Source organism: Schistocerca serialis, chromosome 5 (assembly GCF_023864345.2).
Source record: "Schistocerca serialis cubense isolate TAMUIC-IGC-003099 chromosome 5, iqSchSeri2.2, whole genome shotgun sequence".
Classification (NCBI taxonomy): domain Eukaryota; kingdom Metazoa; phylum Arthropoda; class Insecta; order Orthoptera; family Acrididae; genus Schistocerca; species Schistocerca serialis.
In genome coordinates, this window is record NC_064642.1 from 570,575,694 (window position 1) to 570,594,611 (window position 18,918).

An 18,918-nucleotide genomic window follows, 5' to 3' on the forward strand; every position below is an offset into this window, starting at 1 on the left:
CGTATGAGGTTAACAGCAACTACCTGCAAGAGTCAAATGGCACAACTTCTTCTACACAACATTTGATTGTCTACAAGTGGGCATTATGAGCAATTTACGGGTGAGGATGAGTCGCTGGAAGACTCTTACATCTCAATGAAATCAACCTGTGCCCACTGATGGATAGCAATTACTTCGATGGTCTGCAACATGGAGACATAATAGCTAGCCAGTGCTCACTTTCATGAGGCTAAATTCCAAGTACTTCCAACAGATACACTTGAAAGTGGAGGCACCTATTCCTAACTAGGAATACTTTTACCTCCTGAAGGTCAGCCATTCAACAGGATCTTCCCGTGATAAATTACCTGTATACTAATTTTTTTTAATATTAATTTGCAAAGTTTTTTTTTTTTTTTTAATTGTGTGCTGTTCACGTACAAAAGTTTTCTAGCACTTTTCTATACTGAAAAAGTAGTCTTAATCACTTAAGTGGACTAGTGCATGAATGTGTGTCAAAAAATCAATTTTAAAATTTTTGACTTACAAAATTCTCTGCAGTTTTCTGAAAAAGAAGTAGTTTACTTTGAAGAAGTTTGACCACAGAATCCCCAAAATTAAACGAATTTAAAAGTGGCTGCAACCATGATGATGCCCCCATGTAATGCAGACAGCTCTATTAAAAACAGAATTTGGCTCTCACTCATTTGCTTTTTATGAATTTTTAGTCTCTTATCAGCAAAAGCATTATGATTGCTATACTTTTGTTTACACAGAGAGTTTAGTCATTATTTTGCAGCAAACATTTGTGTTTCCAGTGAAATAATGGAATTATCCGAGAGTTCTCTAAGGTTCTTTACCAAAAGCTTCAGGAAATTTATGTAGCAGTCGAAATGTTTTAAAATATATCAGATTATATCCTTTGAGAATGGCAGTATGGGATATTATCTTTCATAAATTATTCTTAGGTAACTGCCCGTATCATGCACTCTGCCCACGTGGCAGTGAGTCACTGTGTGGCTACCAGAGATCTATTACTCAAGATAAGACCTACAAACATTTGCATTTCTTGCCATTCACTGCAATGGAAGTTGTAAAATCTATGTGTAGGGATCTTAGGGACACAAGATTATCAGAGAAGTATTTACATGGTAGGATTAAAAATAAAATGAGAATTTTAACGACTCTATATGTGAACTGATTGGAAAACTGTTCCAGCAGGACTAAATACTTTGAAAATTGGTGTGCTGGATGCTCTGGTAAGAATCAATTATGGTGCAATGTCAAGGTATAAAGCTATAGAATTGACAGTAATGCCCGGTTGTCTATGAAATTGATGGCAATACCTGGTTTACTAAATATGCAAAGAGCTTTAACGTCTTCAGTCCAGAGACTGGCTTGATGCAGCTCTCCATACTACTCTATCCTCTACAAGCTTCTTCATCTCCCAGTACCTACTGCAACCTACATCCTTCTGAATCTGCTTAGTGTATTCATCTCTTGGTCTCCCTCTACGATTTTTACCCTCTGCGCTGCCCTCCCATACTAAATTGGTGATCCCTTTATGCCTCAGAACATGTCCTACCAACTGATCCCTTCTTCTAGTCAAGTTGTGGCACAAATTTCTCTTCTCCCAATTCTATTCAGTACCTCCTCATTAGTTATGATCTACCCATCTAATCTTCAGCATTCTTCTGTAGCACCACTTTTTGAAAGCTTCTATTCTATTCTTGTCCAAACCATTTATCGTCCATATTTCACTCCCATACACGGCCACACTTCACACAAATACTTTCAGAAATGACTTCCTGACACTTAAATCTATACTCGATGCTAACAAATTTCTCTTTCTCAGAAATTCTCTCCTTGCCATTGCGTCTACATTTTATATCCTCTCTACTTCGACCATCATCAGTTATTTTGCTCCCCAAATAGCAAAACTCATCTACTACTTTAAGTGTCTCATTTCCTATCCAATTCTCTCAGCATCACTCAATTTAATTCGACTACATTCCATTATCCTCGTCTTGCTTTTGTTGATGTTCATCTTATATCCTCCTTTCAAGATACTGTCCATTCCGTTCAACTGCTCTTCCAAGTCTTTCAGTGCTCTGTCTAACTCTTCACGCAGTATCATACCTCCCATTTCATCCTCATCTACGTCCTCTTCCATTTGCATAATATTGTCCTCAAGTACATCGCCCTAGTATAGACCTTCTATATACTCCTTCCACCTTTCCGCTTTCCCTTCTTTGCTTAGAACTGGGTTTCCATCTGAGCTCTTGATATTCATACAAGTGGTTCTCTTTTGCCCGGAGGTGTCTTTAATTTTCCTGTAGGCAGTATCTATCTTACCCCTAGTGATACATGCCTCTACATCCTTACATTTGTCCTTTAGCCATCTCTGCTTAGACTTTTGCACTTCCTGTCGATCTCATTTTTGAGACGTTTGATTCCTTTTTGCCTGCTTCGTGTCTATCTTGGCCACAATAATGCGTTCACTATGCTGTTTGTAGTAGCTTACACGCACTCCTATTTTTTATTCATTATTAAACCTACTCCTGCAGTACCCCTATTTGATTTTGTATTTATAACGCTGTATTCAACTGACCAGAACTCGTGTTCCTCCTGCCACTGAACTTCACTAATTCCCACTATATCTAACTTTAACCTATCCATTTCCCTTTTTAAATTTTCTAACCTGCCTGCCAGATTAAGGCATCTGACATTCCACGCTCCGATATGTAGAACAGCAGTTTTCTTTCTCCTGATACGGATGTCCTCCTGAGTAGTCCCCGCCCAGAGATCCGAATGGGGGACTATTTTACCTCCAGAATATTTCACCCAAGAGGACGCCATCATCATTTAACCATACAGTAAAGCTGCATGACCTTGGGAGTAGCTGTAGTTTCCCCTTGCTTTCAGCTGTTCCATAGCAAGGCCGTTTTGGTTAATGTTACAAGACCAGATTGATCAATCATCCAGACTGTTGCCCCCGCAACTACTGAAAAGGCAGCTGTCCCTCTTCAGGAACCACACATTTGTCTGGCCTCTCAACAGATACCCCTCCATTGTGGTTGCATCTACGGTACGGCTATCTGTATCGCTGAGGCACACAAGCCTCCCCACCAATGGCAAGGTCCATGGTACATGGGCGGGTGGGTGGGGTGGGGGGTGGGGAGGGAGGGAGAGGGAGGGAGGGAGGGAGAGAGAGAGAGAGAGAGAGAGAGAGAGAGAGAGAGAGAGAGAGAGAACAACAACATCATAACCAAGATGAATATGGACCTGGGATGTATCAGTGTTAGCTGGTTATCCTCCAGAAACAAGTTTTGATGTTCCAGTGTCCACTATTGATAGAACACTGTCAGAGACTGGTTAAAATTCTTGTGGCCACCATTGGTGGGCCATCATCAGCGGCTAGTACTCCTGTGCTGAAGCAGAAGAAGGGGCATCTTTGGCTAAACTATTGTGGATACTATTTGTGGCCCATCGTCATTGGATAGGAAGGCACTATTCCACACTTATGCTGGAGTAGGATTATTGGTTGAAATTCCTCCTACTGCTATTGGTTGGCCATCATCATTGGTTAGATGCGAAACAGACAGAGGAAGAGAGGGGGAATGTTTACCCAAATTATTATTGTCCACCTAGGTGAACTGCAGCAAGTTGTTTATATTGCTAGCACACTGCGACTGCATATTTACTTCCTTGATGGCGGGGAGCCGTGATGCCGGAAGCCTATAGCTGTCTTCTCTCTTGAAATTACATGCATTTTTGGAAATTTCAACTGATTCTCAGACCTTTCTTCTATAAATGTTAGGTTCCATAGCCAGCACATGTATGTTATTAAAATTGATGCCAGAGCCACAATCCTCGTGATGTTCTGCTACTGCCAATTTTACACTCTGTTTTAGCCACATGTTTCATTTGTGTTCCTTAATGCGTCCTTTAACAGTTATTCCTGTTTCACCTATATACACTTTGTCGCAGAAACATGTCACTTGCCTACATTGTGGAGGCAATCAGGTGCATCTGTTTTTCATTGGAAAAAATCTTTTATTTTGTTTTCACTGAAGAAAGATGCCTGGATACCATTTTTCTTTAGAATTCTGCTTATGTGGTCAGTGACCCTAGAAACAAACGGTAACCTAACAGAGTGAGAAGGTAGTTCCTCGTCATTCTTATTGGCGTGATTAATATTCTGCCTAAAAGCCCTGTCGATTGAACAACTAGCATACCTACTTGCCTTTCTTGTCTTCTTTAAGAAATCCAACTCAGATTCCCGGTTATCATCACTGATACGGAAGGCATGTGAAGACATCATTTTTTAGTCATAGCAAAATAAGATTTTTCCCAATGAAAAACGTTGTGTGAGCAATATAAACAATGTGCTGCAGTTCACCTTGGCGGACAATAATATTTTGGGTAAATATTCCCCCTCTCTTGCTCCGCCCATTTTGCATCTAGCCAATGATGATGGCCAACCAATAGCAGGAGGAGGAACTTCAACTAATAACTGTACTCCAGTGTAAGTGTGGAATAGTGCCTTTCTATCCAACGGCAATGGGCCACCAACAGTATCCATAACAGTTAGGCCAATGAGGCCCCTTCTTCTGCATCAGCGTGGGAATATTAGCCTATGATGATGGCCCACCAATGGTAGTCACAAGTATAAGTTTTTTGTTTTTAAATTGTAATCCCATGACATTTCAAAACCCTTGTAAAAGTGATCCACAGATGAAAAAAAAAAAAAAAAAAAAAACTACCACAACACATTCTATTACAGAAGACTGTGAGGATAAGTGATGTCTATCTTTATATTTGCAATTGATTTAGTATTAATAAAGTTATTAACAAAGTGTGGTATTCCTTTGTTTAGGTATAGCTGGCTGATATCGTTACTTGTGCTTCTACACATTTACAGGCAAGGAACAGGATGGTCATAAGCCCACTTTGGGATTAAATTCACAAAATAATTTGCAAGTGTGAGTTAAATGGTAGCTGGGCTCTATAACTGAAGAAGCAACCACTGGCCAAGAGCTAACACAATTCTGTTTGTGTTATTAGCATATGAATACACAATTTATTAATGTTATTGGTTGTCCTTTGAGGCAATGCAGTGCTTATCAGCTTACATCTTGATGCCTATGGCTCACAACCAGTAGAATCCAAACCATCACAGCTACAACACTATAGGAAAATGCTTGCAAACCATGGCCTTAGAGACAAATCAGGTCCAGAGGGCCATGGAGAAAGCAATTTAAACATTATATATTATATATACATACACATTATATATTATATATTATATAATATATACATTATATGCATTATGCACTGCAAAAACCTCAGTATTCTGTCTGTAGTACTAACAATATGAAAAAGATAGATTGCTACTCACCATATAGAGGAGGCACTGGGTCACAGATAGACACAATGAAAAGACTGCTAAACTTCCAGCTTTCAGACAAAAAAGTCCTTCTTCAAAAGAAAAAGATCCCCCCCCACACACACACACAAATGAATACTGTCTCTGGGCATTCGGGCCCAACTGCTGGCTGCGCCTGTATGTGATTTGAGCAGCAATCTGTCGTGGGTGGTGGGGATAATGAAAAGGCATGGGATGGGGAGGGAGAGAGATAGCACAACAGGCATGTGGAGAAGGTGTTGTGCTACTATGGGAGCAGGCTGTGGCGTGGTGAGGCAGGGTAGGGCTGCTAGGTGCAGAATTAGAAAGCTGTGCATGTGGAGAGGGAGGAAGAGGGGTAGGGGAGGGAAGAAAGCAAAGATACAGAAAATGTGAAAAGATTTAGGGGTGTATTTGTGAAACTGAAGCCATGGGTAGTGCTGAAGTGAGAACAGGGAAAGGGTTAGGAGACTGGAACTAGCAAAGATTGAGGCCTGGAATGTTACGAGAACAAAGGGTGTGTTGTAGGAAGAGTTCCAGCCTGAGCAGTTCGGAAAAGCTGGTGTTCGTAGGAAGGAGCACGATGGCGTGGACTGAATAGCACATACTGAGGTGAAGCACATCACATTGGACAGCATATTCAGCAACTGGGTGGTTCAGCTGTCCCTTAGTACTCCACCTGTGCTTGAAGTAATAACATCAACCCAGTAAGTTCAAAGTGGAGCTGTCCTGTATCAAACTGATTCACATTCAAAAGTTAGTGGAAGATGAATAAGTGTGCGGTTGAAACATGAGCTTCTATTACTAAATTATCAAGAACCACACAGAGATGAAGAAGGAGAAGAAGAGAAAGAAGGAGAAGAAGAGAAAGAGAAAGAAGGAGAAGAAGAATAAAAAGAAGGAGAAGAAGAAAAAGAAGAAGAGTAGTGCCTCTCAACTGATAGGCCCAAATTAAACATTTGAATTATATTCCAAGTTGTAACGTAAATTGTTTGTTAGGTACACAAATGAGACATTTTGGGTTTTAAATCTACTTACAAAAATGTCTGAAGCAAGTATAAATTAAATATATAAAACAAACAAATAAATGCATTATTTTTCTACTTTCAACATCTCAGTAATGTTAGAGGGTCAGATGGTAATATTATATTGAAGATTAATAATTTAAAAAACACACAAGTAAGTAAAAAAACCTTAGTTATTCATTACAGTCACACTTTTTCATTCAGTATACAGTATTCTTTTAAGATACTACAGCTATGCATCCCCAACACCTCTTCCAAACTCCCATGCCTCTCATCCCTCTCTCCTTCCACCTGCAACATCCGACACAACCCTCACCCCACCCTAGTCTGCCAGCTGAAATGCAATCCCACCTAATTTTCTCTCTCTGTTGTGTAAGTCTGACAAGGACTCAATGATTCTGCAATTCAATGAGTGGTCTACTTCAGTCCTAAATTATTTACACTCTATCGTATGTTTCCTACTATATTTATAAATCTAAAAACAAAGATGATGAGACTTACCAAACAAAAGCGCTGGCAGGTCGATACACACACAAACAAACACAAACATACACACAAAATTCACGCTTTCGCAACAAATGGTTGCTTCATCAGGAAAGAGGGAAGGAGAGGGAAGGACGAAAGGATGTGGGTTTTAAGGGAGAGGGTAAGGAGTCATTCAAATCCCGGGAGCGGAAAGACTTACCTTAGGGGGAAAAAAGGACGGGTATACACTCGCACACACACACACATATTCATCCACACATACACAGACACAAGCAGACATTTATAAAGGCAAAGAGTTTGGGTAGAGATGTCAGTCGAGGCGGAAGTAAAGATGCAAAGATGTTGTTGAAAGACAGGTGAGGTATGAGTGGCGGCAACTTGAAATTAGCGGAGGTTGAGGCCTGGCGGATAACGAGAAGAGAGGATATACTGAAGGGCAAGTTCCCATCTCCTGAGTTCTGACAGCTTGGTGTTAGTGGGAAGTATCCAGATAACCCGGACGGTGTAACACTGTGCCAAGATGTGCTGGCCGTGCACCAAGGCATGTTTAGCCACAGGGTGATCCTCATTACCAACAAACACTGTCTGCCTGTGTCCATTCATGCGAATGGACAGTTTGTTGCTGGTCATTCCCACATAGAAAACTTCACAGTGTAGGCAGGTCAGTTGGTAAATCACGTGGGTGCTTTCACACGTGCCTCTGCCTTTGATCGTGTACACCTTCCGGGTTACAGGACTGGAGTAGGTGGTGGTGGGAGGGTGCATGGGACAGGTCTTACACTGGGGGCGGTTACAAGGGTAGGAGCCAGAGGGTAGGGAAGGTGGTTTGGGGATTTCATAGGGATGAACTAAGAGGTTACGAAGGTTAGGTGGAAGGCGGAAAGACACTCTTGGTGGAGTGGGGAGGATTTCATGAAGGACGGATCTCATTTCAGGGCAGGATTTGAGGAAGTCGTATCCCTGCTGGAGAGCCACATTCAGAGTCTGATCCAGTCCCTGAAAGTATCCTGTCACAAGTGGGGCACTTTTGGGGTTCTTCTGTGGGAGGTTCTGGGTTTGAAGGGATGAGGAAGTGGCTCTGGTTATTTGCTCCTGTACCGGGTCGGGAGGGTAGTTGCGGGATGCGAAAGCTGTTTTCAGGTTGTTGGTGTAATGGTTCAGGGATTCCGGACTGGAGCAGATTCGTTTGCCACGAAGACCTAGGCTGTAGTGAAGGGATTTTTTGATGTGGAATGGGTGGCAGCTGTCATGATGGAGGTACTGTTGCTTGTTGGTGGGTTTGATGTGGACGGACGTGTGAAGCTGGCCATTGGACAGATGGAGGTCAACGTCAAGGCAAGTGGCATGGGATTTAGAGTAGGACCAGGTGAATCTGATGGAACCAAAGGAGTTGAGGTTGGAGAGGAAATTCTGGATTTCTTCTTCACTGTGAGTCCAGATCATGAAGATGTCATCAATAAATCTGTACCAAACTTTGGGTTTGCAGGCCTGGGTAACCAAGAAGGCTTCCTCTAAGCGACCCATGAATAGGTTGGCGTACGAGGGGGCCATCCTGGTACCCATGGCTGTTCCCTTTAATTGTTGGTATGTCTGGCCTTCAAAAGTGAAGTAGTTGCGGGTCAGGATGAAGCTGGCTAAGGTAATGAGGAAAGAGGTTTTAGGTAGAGTGGCTGGTGATCGGCATGAAAGGAAGTGCTCCATCGCAGTGAGGCCCTGGACGTGCGGAATATTTGTGTATAAGGAAGTGGCATCAATGGTTACAAGGATGGTTTCCGGGGGTAACAGACTGGGTAAGGATTCCAGGCGTTCGAGAAAGTGGTTGGTGTCTTTGATGAAGGATGGGAGACTGCACGTAATGGGTTGAAGGTGTTGATCTACGTAGGCAGAGATACGTTCTGTGGGGGCTTGGTAACCAGCTACAATGAGGCGGCCGGGAAGATTGGGTTTGTGGATTTTAGGTAGAAGGTAGGGGTGCGGGGTGTCGGTGGGGTCAGGAGGTTGATGGAGTCAGGTGAAAGGTTTTGTAGGGGGCCTAAGGTTCTGAGGATTCCTTGAAGCTCCACCTGGACATCAGGAATGGGATTACCTTGGCAAACTTTGTATGTGGTGTTGTCTGAAAGGTGACGCAGTCCGTCAGCCACATACTCCCAACGATCAAGTACCACTGTCGTGGAACCCTTGCCGCCGGAAGAATGACAATGGAACGGTCAGCCTTCAGATTACAGATAGCTTGGGCTTCAGCAGTGGTGACGTTGGGAGTAGGTTTAAGGTTTTTTATGAAGGATTGAGAGGCAAGGCTGGAAGTCAGAAATTCCTGGAAGGTTTCGAGAGGGTGATTTTGAGGAAGAGGAGGTGGGTCCCGCTGTGACAGAGGACGGAACTGTTCCAGGCAGGGTTCAATTTGGATAGTGTCTTGGGGAGTTGGATCATTAGGAGTAGGATTAGGATCATTTTTCTTTGTGGAAAAGTGATATTTCCAGCAGAGAGTACGAGTGTAGGACGGTAAATCTTTGACAAGGGCTGTTTGGTTGAATCTGGGAGTGGGGCTGAAGGTGAGGCCTTTGGATAGGACAGAGGTTTCGGATTGGGAGAGAGGTTTGGAGGAAACGTTAACTACTGAATTAGGGTGTTGTGGTTCCAGATTGTGTAGATTGGAATTTTGAGGTTTTGGAGGGAGTGGAGCTGGAAGTGGGAGATTGGCAAACGAATCTGCTCCAGTCCAGAATCCCTGAACCATTACACCAACAATCTGAAAACAGCTTTCGCATCCCGCAACTACCCTCCCGACCCGGTACAGAAGCAAATAACCAGAGCCACTTCCTCATCCCTTCAAACCCAGAACCTCCCACAGAAGAACCCCAAAAGTGCCCCACTTGTGACAGGATACTTTCAGGGACTGGATCAGACTCTGAATGTGGCTCTCCAGCAGGGATACGACTTCCTCAAATCCTGCCCTGAAATGAGATCCATCCTTCATGAAATCCTCCCCACTCCACCAAGAGTGTCTTTCCACCGTCCACCTAACCTTCGTAACCTCTTAGTTCATCCCTATGAAATCCCCAAACCACCTTCCCTACCCTCTGGCTCCTACCCTTGTAACCGCCCCCAGTGTAAGACCTGTCCCATGCACCCTCCCACCACCACCTACTCCAGTCCTGTAACCCGGAGGGTGTACACGATCAAAGGCAGAGCCACGTGTGAAAGCACCCACGTGATTTACCAACTGACCTGCCTACACTGTGAAGCTTTCTATGTGGGAATGACCAGCAACAAACTGTCCATTCGCATGAATGGACACAGGCAGACAGTGTTTGTTGGTAATGAGGATCACCCTGTGGCTAAACATGCCTTGGTGCACGGCCAGCACATCTTGGCACAGTGTTACACTGTCCGGGTTATCTGGATACTTCCCACTAACACCAAGCTGTCAGAACTCCGGAGATGGGAACTTGCCCTTCAGTATATCCTCTCTTCTCATTATCCGCCAGGCCTCAACCTCCGCTAATTTCAAGTTGCCGCCACTCATACCTCACCTGTCTTTCAACAACATCTTTGCCTCTACTGGCATCTCTACCCAAACTCTTTGCCTTTACAAATGTCTACTTGTGTCTGTGTATGTGCGGATGGATATGTGTGCGTGTGCGCGAGTGTATACCTGTCCTTTTTTCCCCCTAAGGTAAGTCTTTCCACTCCCGGGATTGGAGTGGCTCCTTACCCTCTCCCTTAAAACCCACATCCTTTCGTCTTTCCCTCTCCTTCCCTCTTTCCTGATGAAGCAACCATTTGTTGCGAAAGCTTGAATTTTGTGTGTACGTTTGTGTTTGTTTGTGTGTGTATCGACCTGCCAGCGCTTTTGTTTGGTAAGTCTCACCATCTTTGTTTTTAGATATATTTTTCCCATGTGGAATGTTTCCCTCTATTATATTGCTACTATATTTATATATACATAAATAATTTTGATTAACATACAATTTCTTATTACACCAGGTCTGACCTCAAATGGCATAACTGATGAGAGGATATATACTAACATTACCTGTTCCAAGCAGAAACAACTCCCTTCACATATACTATGAAAACTTAATGTCATTACTTTCCCTTCTGTCTTAAATTACTTCTTTAGGATTTAATACTTTCCAATAAAGAGAAATATGCTAAACAGCAATGTAGTTCAGAGATTCCTTGAGGAAATGGTGAAAAGTCTCATAAAATATAAACCCATACTTTTCAATATGTTTGTACAACAGCTTTATGAATTTTTCCCCTCAAAATAAACAGCAGACATCATGCTGTTAGGTGAGATTGAAGATCATGGCAATAAACCACTCAGCAACAATTCACCATCTCATTTGCTGTAATGAAAAAATATTTACAATGACAATTTTTAATACTGACCTCAGGTTTTCCATGACAGTTATGTGTTCATCTGAAGTTCCAGGTGGAGTGTCAATTATTAAATAATCTATGTCCTCCCAAAATACATCAGTCAGGAACTGTTTTATCATTGCTGTGAAGAGAGAAGGCAGATTCATAGATACTAAAATGTATTATCAACATCAAAGATAAGTTGTCATAATTAAACTTAACCTCTATGTTTTCTGATAAAATCTGAAACTTGAATGATATTTTAGAGTCCACTCTGCAAATATGCTAGTGAAAAGCATAGAAAACTGCACGATCAAGCAGAAGGAAAAGAGGGGAAAAAAATTGTGCTGGCACAATACAGTATCACTAGTGTACAGCTGCAACAAGAGAAAATCGTACAAGAGTATCAGTGTACTAAACAGTTTTTTTAAAATTCAAGATATTAACTGGAAACACAAAGAGTTAAAAATGACATTCCACAAATAATGTCAGTTGATGTACACAGAGTCATTTGAGGTGCAACAAAAGGAAAGGTGCTGGGAGATAGCCGTAAAAATGGCTGAGGATGAAGGAGGGGCAAAGGTAATATAAAAGGAAATTACTTATAGTATGCTCGCAGAAGAATACAGCATTTACATGAAAGAAGACACATCCATAGTTGTTTTGGTCTTGTCTAATAGCCTTCTCTCAATGTACAAGACATTCACAGGAAGTATCACCTACTGCATAGAAAAAAATTTAGTCAGGTAAAGGGAAAAAGCTGATTTTACAAATGTATGCTGCAAAATGAATCATTTGCAAAAGGTGAATGAAATTACAAAGCAGATCAATCAGTATGAATTATCATTTTGCCTGGAATTCACAGTGTCTGAGAAAGCTTTTGACTCAATTTCAACAAAATATGTATTATTAATCATTGTGAAACAAAGCATTTAGGATTATACACACTTTAAAACACAAAAACGCCCAAAGCCATAATATTACCTACCCACCAAATCATATGGAAGTAAACCACATACAATGTGTACTATACTGTACTGCTAACAAGTTTAGAGAGTACTCTGAACTATAAGATTGACTGGATGAGTAATACCTTTTGTTACTCAGTCTAAGATCACACTCTCTAAAATATACTTCGACGCCTGCACCATCTATTCCTAATATTATAGTAATACAGGAAAGGCAACCAGTAAGGTGCAGAAAATGATGAATAAGCACCTCAGAGGAGTTGTCAGAAGGCTGGAAGGCATCTTCATGTCATTGGTACAAATCCCTCTTGGATGGTATGTGTGTTTTCAATAAACTGTTATTTCTGTGGCTCAGGACACAGCATAAATAGACTACAGAGATTACAGTTCTTAAGATTTTTTTGCAGCCTGAAAGGACAGCAGAATGGTTTGCTCATCACATATACTCCATCCACAGGATCACTTATATCTGAATGTTTTCTGAGCCACTTGGGACTATTTGCTGTGCAAGAGATTTGCAATAAAAGTAAGATAAGAGCAGGGTTCATTCCAAAGTCTAACACTAAATCATAATGCCATTAAGACCTAATAGCTTACTATTCCTGTGCAGCAGTGAACAATGGCATCTCTAAAGCATTTTTTTGTGGGAATGATATCTGAAATGAAAAAGTTTAGACTTTTTTTTGCAGTCTTCTATTTCTACATTAGACAGAGTGGTAAGTGACTGAATAGGCAATTTTACCTGCTTCTTGGCATTACAATAGGGATATAATTTTCCCAGATTCTCACAAAGACCTTTTGTTCATGTACGACACTGTAACCTGTTACATGTGACATACACAGCTCACCATACAGGCATGAAATTCTACTAAATCTGCCTGATGGCATTTCTGCCACCCCCCCCCCCCTCCCCCCCCCCCCAACCTTTCTTTCTTTCTTTAACTGAAATTGTATCAGTCCTCAGCATCTTTCAAATGTTGTAACTAAAGCAGGGTGTGCATTTCCCAGGTCCTTTGTATTTGAATTAGATGATGTCAATTCATTTCGTAAGTAGAATTCTAATGCCTACTTATCTGCAATGCAAATCATAAAAGCTGTTGTAGCTTTCAACGGATTTACTGACTTTAGCAGCCGACATGGTTATAACAATGCTGTGATCATTAACACCTTTCTCTTTACTGCTGCTGTCTATAATGTAAAGTCTATCTATAGCAATTAGACCTAAAATAAATCTGTATCATTTGGGATGTGGAAATAGTTAACTCAAGACAATTTTTTGACCAACATTAGGGATACTTCATGAGGGTGCATCGATTCAAACAAAGAATGAGTACAAATCCCAATCTACTGGGAGAACAAGAATCCCACTGACAAAATTTAAGAGGTTGTTCAGCGACACCTACTGAGTATTTTCGCACAAGGGAAACATGGTCTCCAAAAGCTTGTTACAGAGTTACCCCCTGATTATCTTTGTATCTGTAATGCACTGAAAATATTTGCACAACAGTGTAAATGTCAACAATATGTGTCGTGTGTCTCATCATGGAAACAAACATGTTCCATTCACTTCATTTCGATACTCCATTTGATATTTATGTAAAGTTCATTGCTATGGTCACCACAGCTGTGATACCAGTACATCAAATTCCTGGGATTCTTAAGCATGTAAGGCAGTCAGTAGTGGGTTTTTGTATGTTCTGGTGTGATTATGGTGGTCAACATTTTGTACATTATGTGTAAGGGAACAGCTCTGGATTTGGTACGCACTGTACTGTACGCTGACATAATGGATGATACACAGTGTGATAGAAGTGTTTCGTATAAGGGTTGTCACATTACTCTGTGCTGTGTATTGTACATTTTGGTTATTGCATATTACAGGCTTCTTTATGGTTGTGAAGATGTTTTCTCAGAAACAAGGGTGACTGTGACAACATTATTCTGGAATGAGTCACCAGACCATAGGACCCTTATTGCAAAATACTTAGAAGGTATCCCTGAACAACTTCTGGAAGTTTGTTGGTGGAGTTCTGCACCAACCTGTATACTAGGGAAGTTAAAGTCTCCTCCAACTATTAGTGCATAATTAGGTACTTTCTAACTGTGGAAGTCAGACTTTCTTTGGTTGATTCTGCAACTAGCGCAGCAGAATCAGGTGACAAGTTAAAGCAACTTATGACTAATTTGAGTGCACCCCTGTTGGTTATTTATTTCTTGATAAATTTGCAGTCAGACTGAATTTTGTAGCGTATCAAACATAATGTTTTTGTTTATTGCAATGGATTCTCCCTCCCCCCCTTTTTTTGAAAAACTTTCTCATCCTTTGAATATATGTTCTATATCTCTTTAAATAATTCTTCAGGCTTCATTCACCTTGTTCAGAGTATAATTTGAGCACGACAACTATCTGTAGAGCAGTGAATTTTGGAATTTAGTTATGAATGCTTCAGCAGCTAACTGTACAGACTCTTGAGATTTTCAGTCTCTATTCTCTGTTTGCCATTTGATTTTACTCCATGTATATGTAGATTCATCATAAGACTTCAAATTTTTTGCCTATTGGAAAAAATAAAAAATTTTGCATCCTACACATATGCATGTACTGTGCTGCGAAGGAGCTGCTTCCACTGTGTACTCTATCCCCAACCTACCAACTGGAGTTCTACAGGTCTTTACTCTATTCCATGGATTCAGAAATCTGCAGCCATGTCCATTGACAAATTTCCAAACCAGAGAACCTCTATCACTTTTATGCAGGAGACTATAAGTGGTAAGTCCTGCTTGTCCTCTTGAAACAAGGCTAATAGTTGTCATTGCTCCTACGAACTACTTTTGCAACTGAGTGTGGCTTTAGAATCCAGGTGACAGGCACTGCAACTGCAATGTCGTGTTTCCAGTTTGCTTAGAGAAAGCACCTCCTGCATTTTTCACACCATCTATAATGAGCATCAAAAAATGAAGTCATGGGAAGTGATATAATCTACTGAATTGTTTTTGCTTATTTGTAATTATTTGTGTTTTATTACATTAAATGTTGGGTAACTGTGAGCCATCCAAAGCAAATGCAGTGAAAGGATGCAGAAACTTTGATAATAAAGAATCCTTGAAACATTTGCGAATGTTATTACACTAAAATTTCTGCTCCTTCGATGTCATTTATGAATGAGTAAACATACCAAGTTATAGTGTCACTCTTGTATTGATTAATGTTATGTAAGATGATGTGTTGCGTGTTCATGTTTTATTTATGTATTGTAAACAACACTTGCCTCACCTTTATTTGTGTACCTTCTGTTTCAGATATTCGTTGGGCTATGGGCAGTGTTGGGACACAGCAGCTGATGTTATGATGTCAGAGCAAATGCAGCTTCAAGGAATACACTGGACGGAGGATTCCATGAACCCAAAATTAACAACAGTGAACGAGGGAATATCAAGTTTGGATGTACAATTAGGCACACTCTTATCTGAAGTTTCTGGATAAACATCTCATGATAGTATCTTATGAGACATCACATGTTCTGTAATCAAGAGTGGAAATAAAGTGATCACAAATGAAAAGCAATACATCACATGCGTTCTACAGGGTCAATTTATTCAAGTTAACCAGTTTTCAGCTCACAAGGTCATTAACAGACTTAAGCCAACTTAACTGCCACCGTCAACAGTATGGTGGCAGTGCAACTTGAAATGTAAAAAGTTGAATAACAAATAAATATAAAGGGCATAAACCAGGAAAATCATTACCATTAAACTCAAGAAACAGTGTCTACGTAACTGATTACACTGAACGAACAAACCCATTAAAATAAAGTAAAATTAGTACTTGACAAGACAACTTCAAGAGATACTAAACATGGAAAGTATACAGAAACTGAGTAAAAGAAAGAATTAACAACTGTAATAACAGAATATATTAAGTATATAGGCAATCACAATAAAAATAAGAAGAAATGAATAAATACATGAAAATGGAGGAACAGGATGGTACAGACAGTGTTGGAAGTAGCAGAAAACAGTTGATAATATAAAATTTGGAATATAAAATTGTTGAGTTGTGTTTTTGGTCATTTAAGATTAAATCAGGACTGTGGGCTAGACGTTTGTTAATTTCCAGGGCTTCCAACAGGCTGAGTTTTCAGACTTTGTTTGCTAAGTGAAGCACATGTGACAGTGGCTGGTAGTTGCAGCTGTCATTCAGTACATGCTCAGCAAATGTGGAGTCTTAATTCTGCAATGTCCAGTCGTGTTCATGTTCAGCCACCATTGTTGCTGTGTCTCTGCCTAACTGACCAATATAAAACTTATCCTGATTATAATAAGTAATTTTTTTATGCCCCACTGTTGGCTGGTAATTGGGTCTTTGCTATCGAAAATACACTGGGCTGTGGTGTTCATCTCATAGTAGAAAATCCTGTACTTGCAGGATTTCTGTGTTTTCGCTACAATCAGTGAAACCTGTCCTGGACACATTATTGTACACCACTTCCTGCAGACAGTGGAAGAGACAGCAGAGGGAACATAGAGGAGGACCATAATTTTCAATTTTTGTTTCCTATGTATGGTGTGGTCAGTCATTACAGGACTGTTGCCACTGGTTGCGCCAATAAATTATACTGTGTCTAACTCTGCATTTAAATGTTCACATGTGTAGGTGGTGTGTGTGTGTGTGTGTGTGTGTGTGTGTGTGTGTGTGTGTGTGTGTGTGTGTGTGCACGCACGCACGCGCGCGCACGCACACGAACGCGTGGGCAAAAACTACAAGAAACCTCAACACCTTTTGTCAACATATTAATAATCTGTTAACAAAGAAGACTGGCAAAAAATCCATAAACTTCCTAAATCTCACCACTGACATAATTAAACAAACACGATGTTTCAAAATTTATAGAAAAACTACCACTACAGACAAAGTAACACCTTCTTGTTCACAACACCCAGGAACGCACAAAGACGCAGCTTTCCACTCAATGGTAGACAATCTTGTATGTGTTCCCATGTCCAAAAATGTCAAAGCAGAGTTAGACACAATACAAACCTGTCATGATTCACCACATCTTGCATACAAAACAAAATCTGAAAATTTTATCCCTCCTCTATGCTCTCTCTACTGCCTCTTCCACTGCCTGCAGTAAATGGTGTAAAATATCATACCAAAGACAGACATCACAGATTGTAGCAAAAACGCTGTAAACCTGCAACTATAGGATTTCCTACTCTGTGAAGAACACCACAGGCCAGTGTATGTTCAGTAGCAAAAATAGAACCCAATTACTAGCCAACAATGGGGTATAAAAATTGTTGTGTCCTAACTGTGATAAGTTTCACACTAGTCAATCAGGCAGAGATATAGCAACTAGACTGGCAGAACATGAATGCAGCTACAGTTTGCAGAATCATGACCCCACATTTGCTTGACATGTACTGAGTGAGGGTCACAACTACTAGTCAGTCTCATGTCTTCACTTAGCAAGCAAAGAATAAAAACTGAATCTACTAGAAGGCCTGGAAATAAAATCTAGTCCACAGTCTTGATTTAATCTTAAATGACAAACACAGCTTAATACTTCCCCTTTTCTAAAATTCACATAATTTGCTGTTTTCTATTACTTCTAACACTGTTCCTACCTATTCCTCCATGTACATGTATTTATTCATTTCTTTTTATTTTACTGTGACTGTTTATGTACTCGACAATCCTGTTGTTACAATTATTAATTCTTTCTTTCACTTCATTTCTGGATCAATTTCCGTGTGCTAATACCTCATGTAAGTCAAGTACTAAGTTTATTTTCACAGGTTTGTTTGTTTATTGTAAACTGTTACATAGGAACTGTTTTTCAAATTCAGTGTTAATGTTTTTCCTAGTTTGCTCCTTTTAGATTTATTTATTGTTCAACATTTTACTTTTTAAATTCCGTTACCACCACACTGTCAAAGATGTCATTTACTGTGTTTTTGTGCCTCAGTCTAGACGAGTTACATCTTTTCCAATATTTTTTATGAACATTGTAACTTCTTTGAAGACGATAGTCAGTCAAAGTATGATGATAGCCTTGTAAGCCAAAAACAAGTTAATCTGAATAACTTAATCCTGTAGAAAGCATACATTATTGTGCTTTTCATTTTCTTATAATGTTCTTCTACCAAGAAGTGGCAGAAGGATTAGTTAACATAATAAAGTAATTTTTCAACATGAACTTCAAGTCTACTGATTTATGTAGACTGGGTAAACAACTATTTTTGTGATGTACTGTGGTTCAACTACAGTAACAGGAGTACTGCACAATTGGTGTGGTCACAGTTCAATGCCAATTAACTAATACAAATTCGTGCAGCACTCCTGCAGCAGATATCTCAATCAACCAAGACGCCCAACAGCAGCAGTGAAAGCATACGTCAGTATAACTAGTGGGAAACTCACAAATAAAATGAACCTGCACCTTGAAATGACATAAATACCAAAGAAAATTATAATAATGGCTAACTATTAATGTACTGATAGAAGTCCATGCAAAAATGCTGGTGATTATTGGACAGGGGGACAAGTACTGTTCATTTTTCAAATCAAACACATTGGGAAAAGCTTAGTGAGTGCCTATCAATCGGATGTGTTTCATCTACGTCTACGTACATACTCCGCAAGCCACTCTACACCACTTGGCGGAGGGTGCCCTGTACATAACTA

At 40.4% G+C, this 18,918-nt stretch overlaps 1 protein-coding gene across 1 annotated transcript in view; it reads right to left on the bottom strand.

The window, feature by feature from the left end:
• The window catches only part of LOC126480862 (cytosolic Fe-S cluster assembly factor NUBP2 homolog), a 79,266-nt gene that overhangs the window by 14,095 nt on the left and 46,253 nt on the right, over positions 1 to 18,918 (bottom strand). The window contains exon 4 of the mRNA XM_050104237.1: positions 11,293 to 11,404. Within this exon, the coding sequence (XP_049960194.1) occupies positions 11,293 to 11,404 (112 nt within the window). The remainder of the gene's footprint in view (positions 1 to 11,292; positions 11,405 to 18,918) is intronic.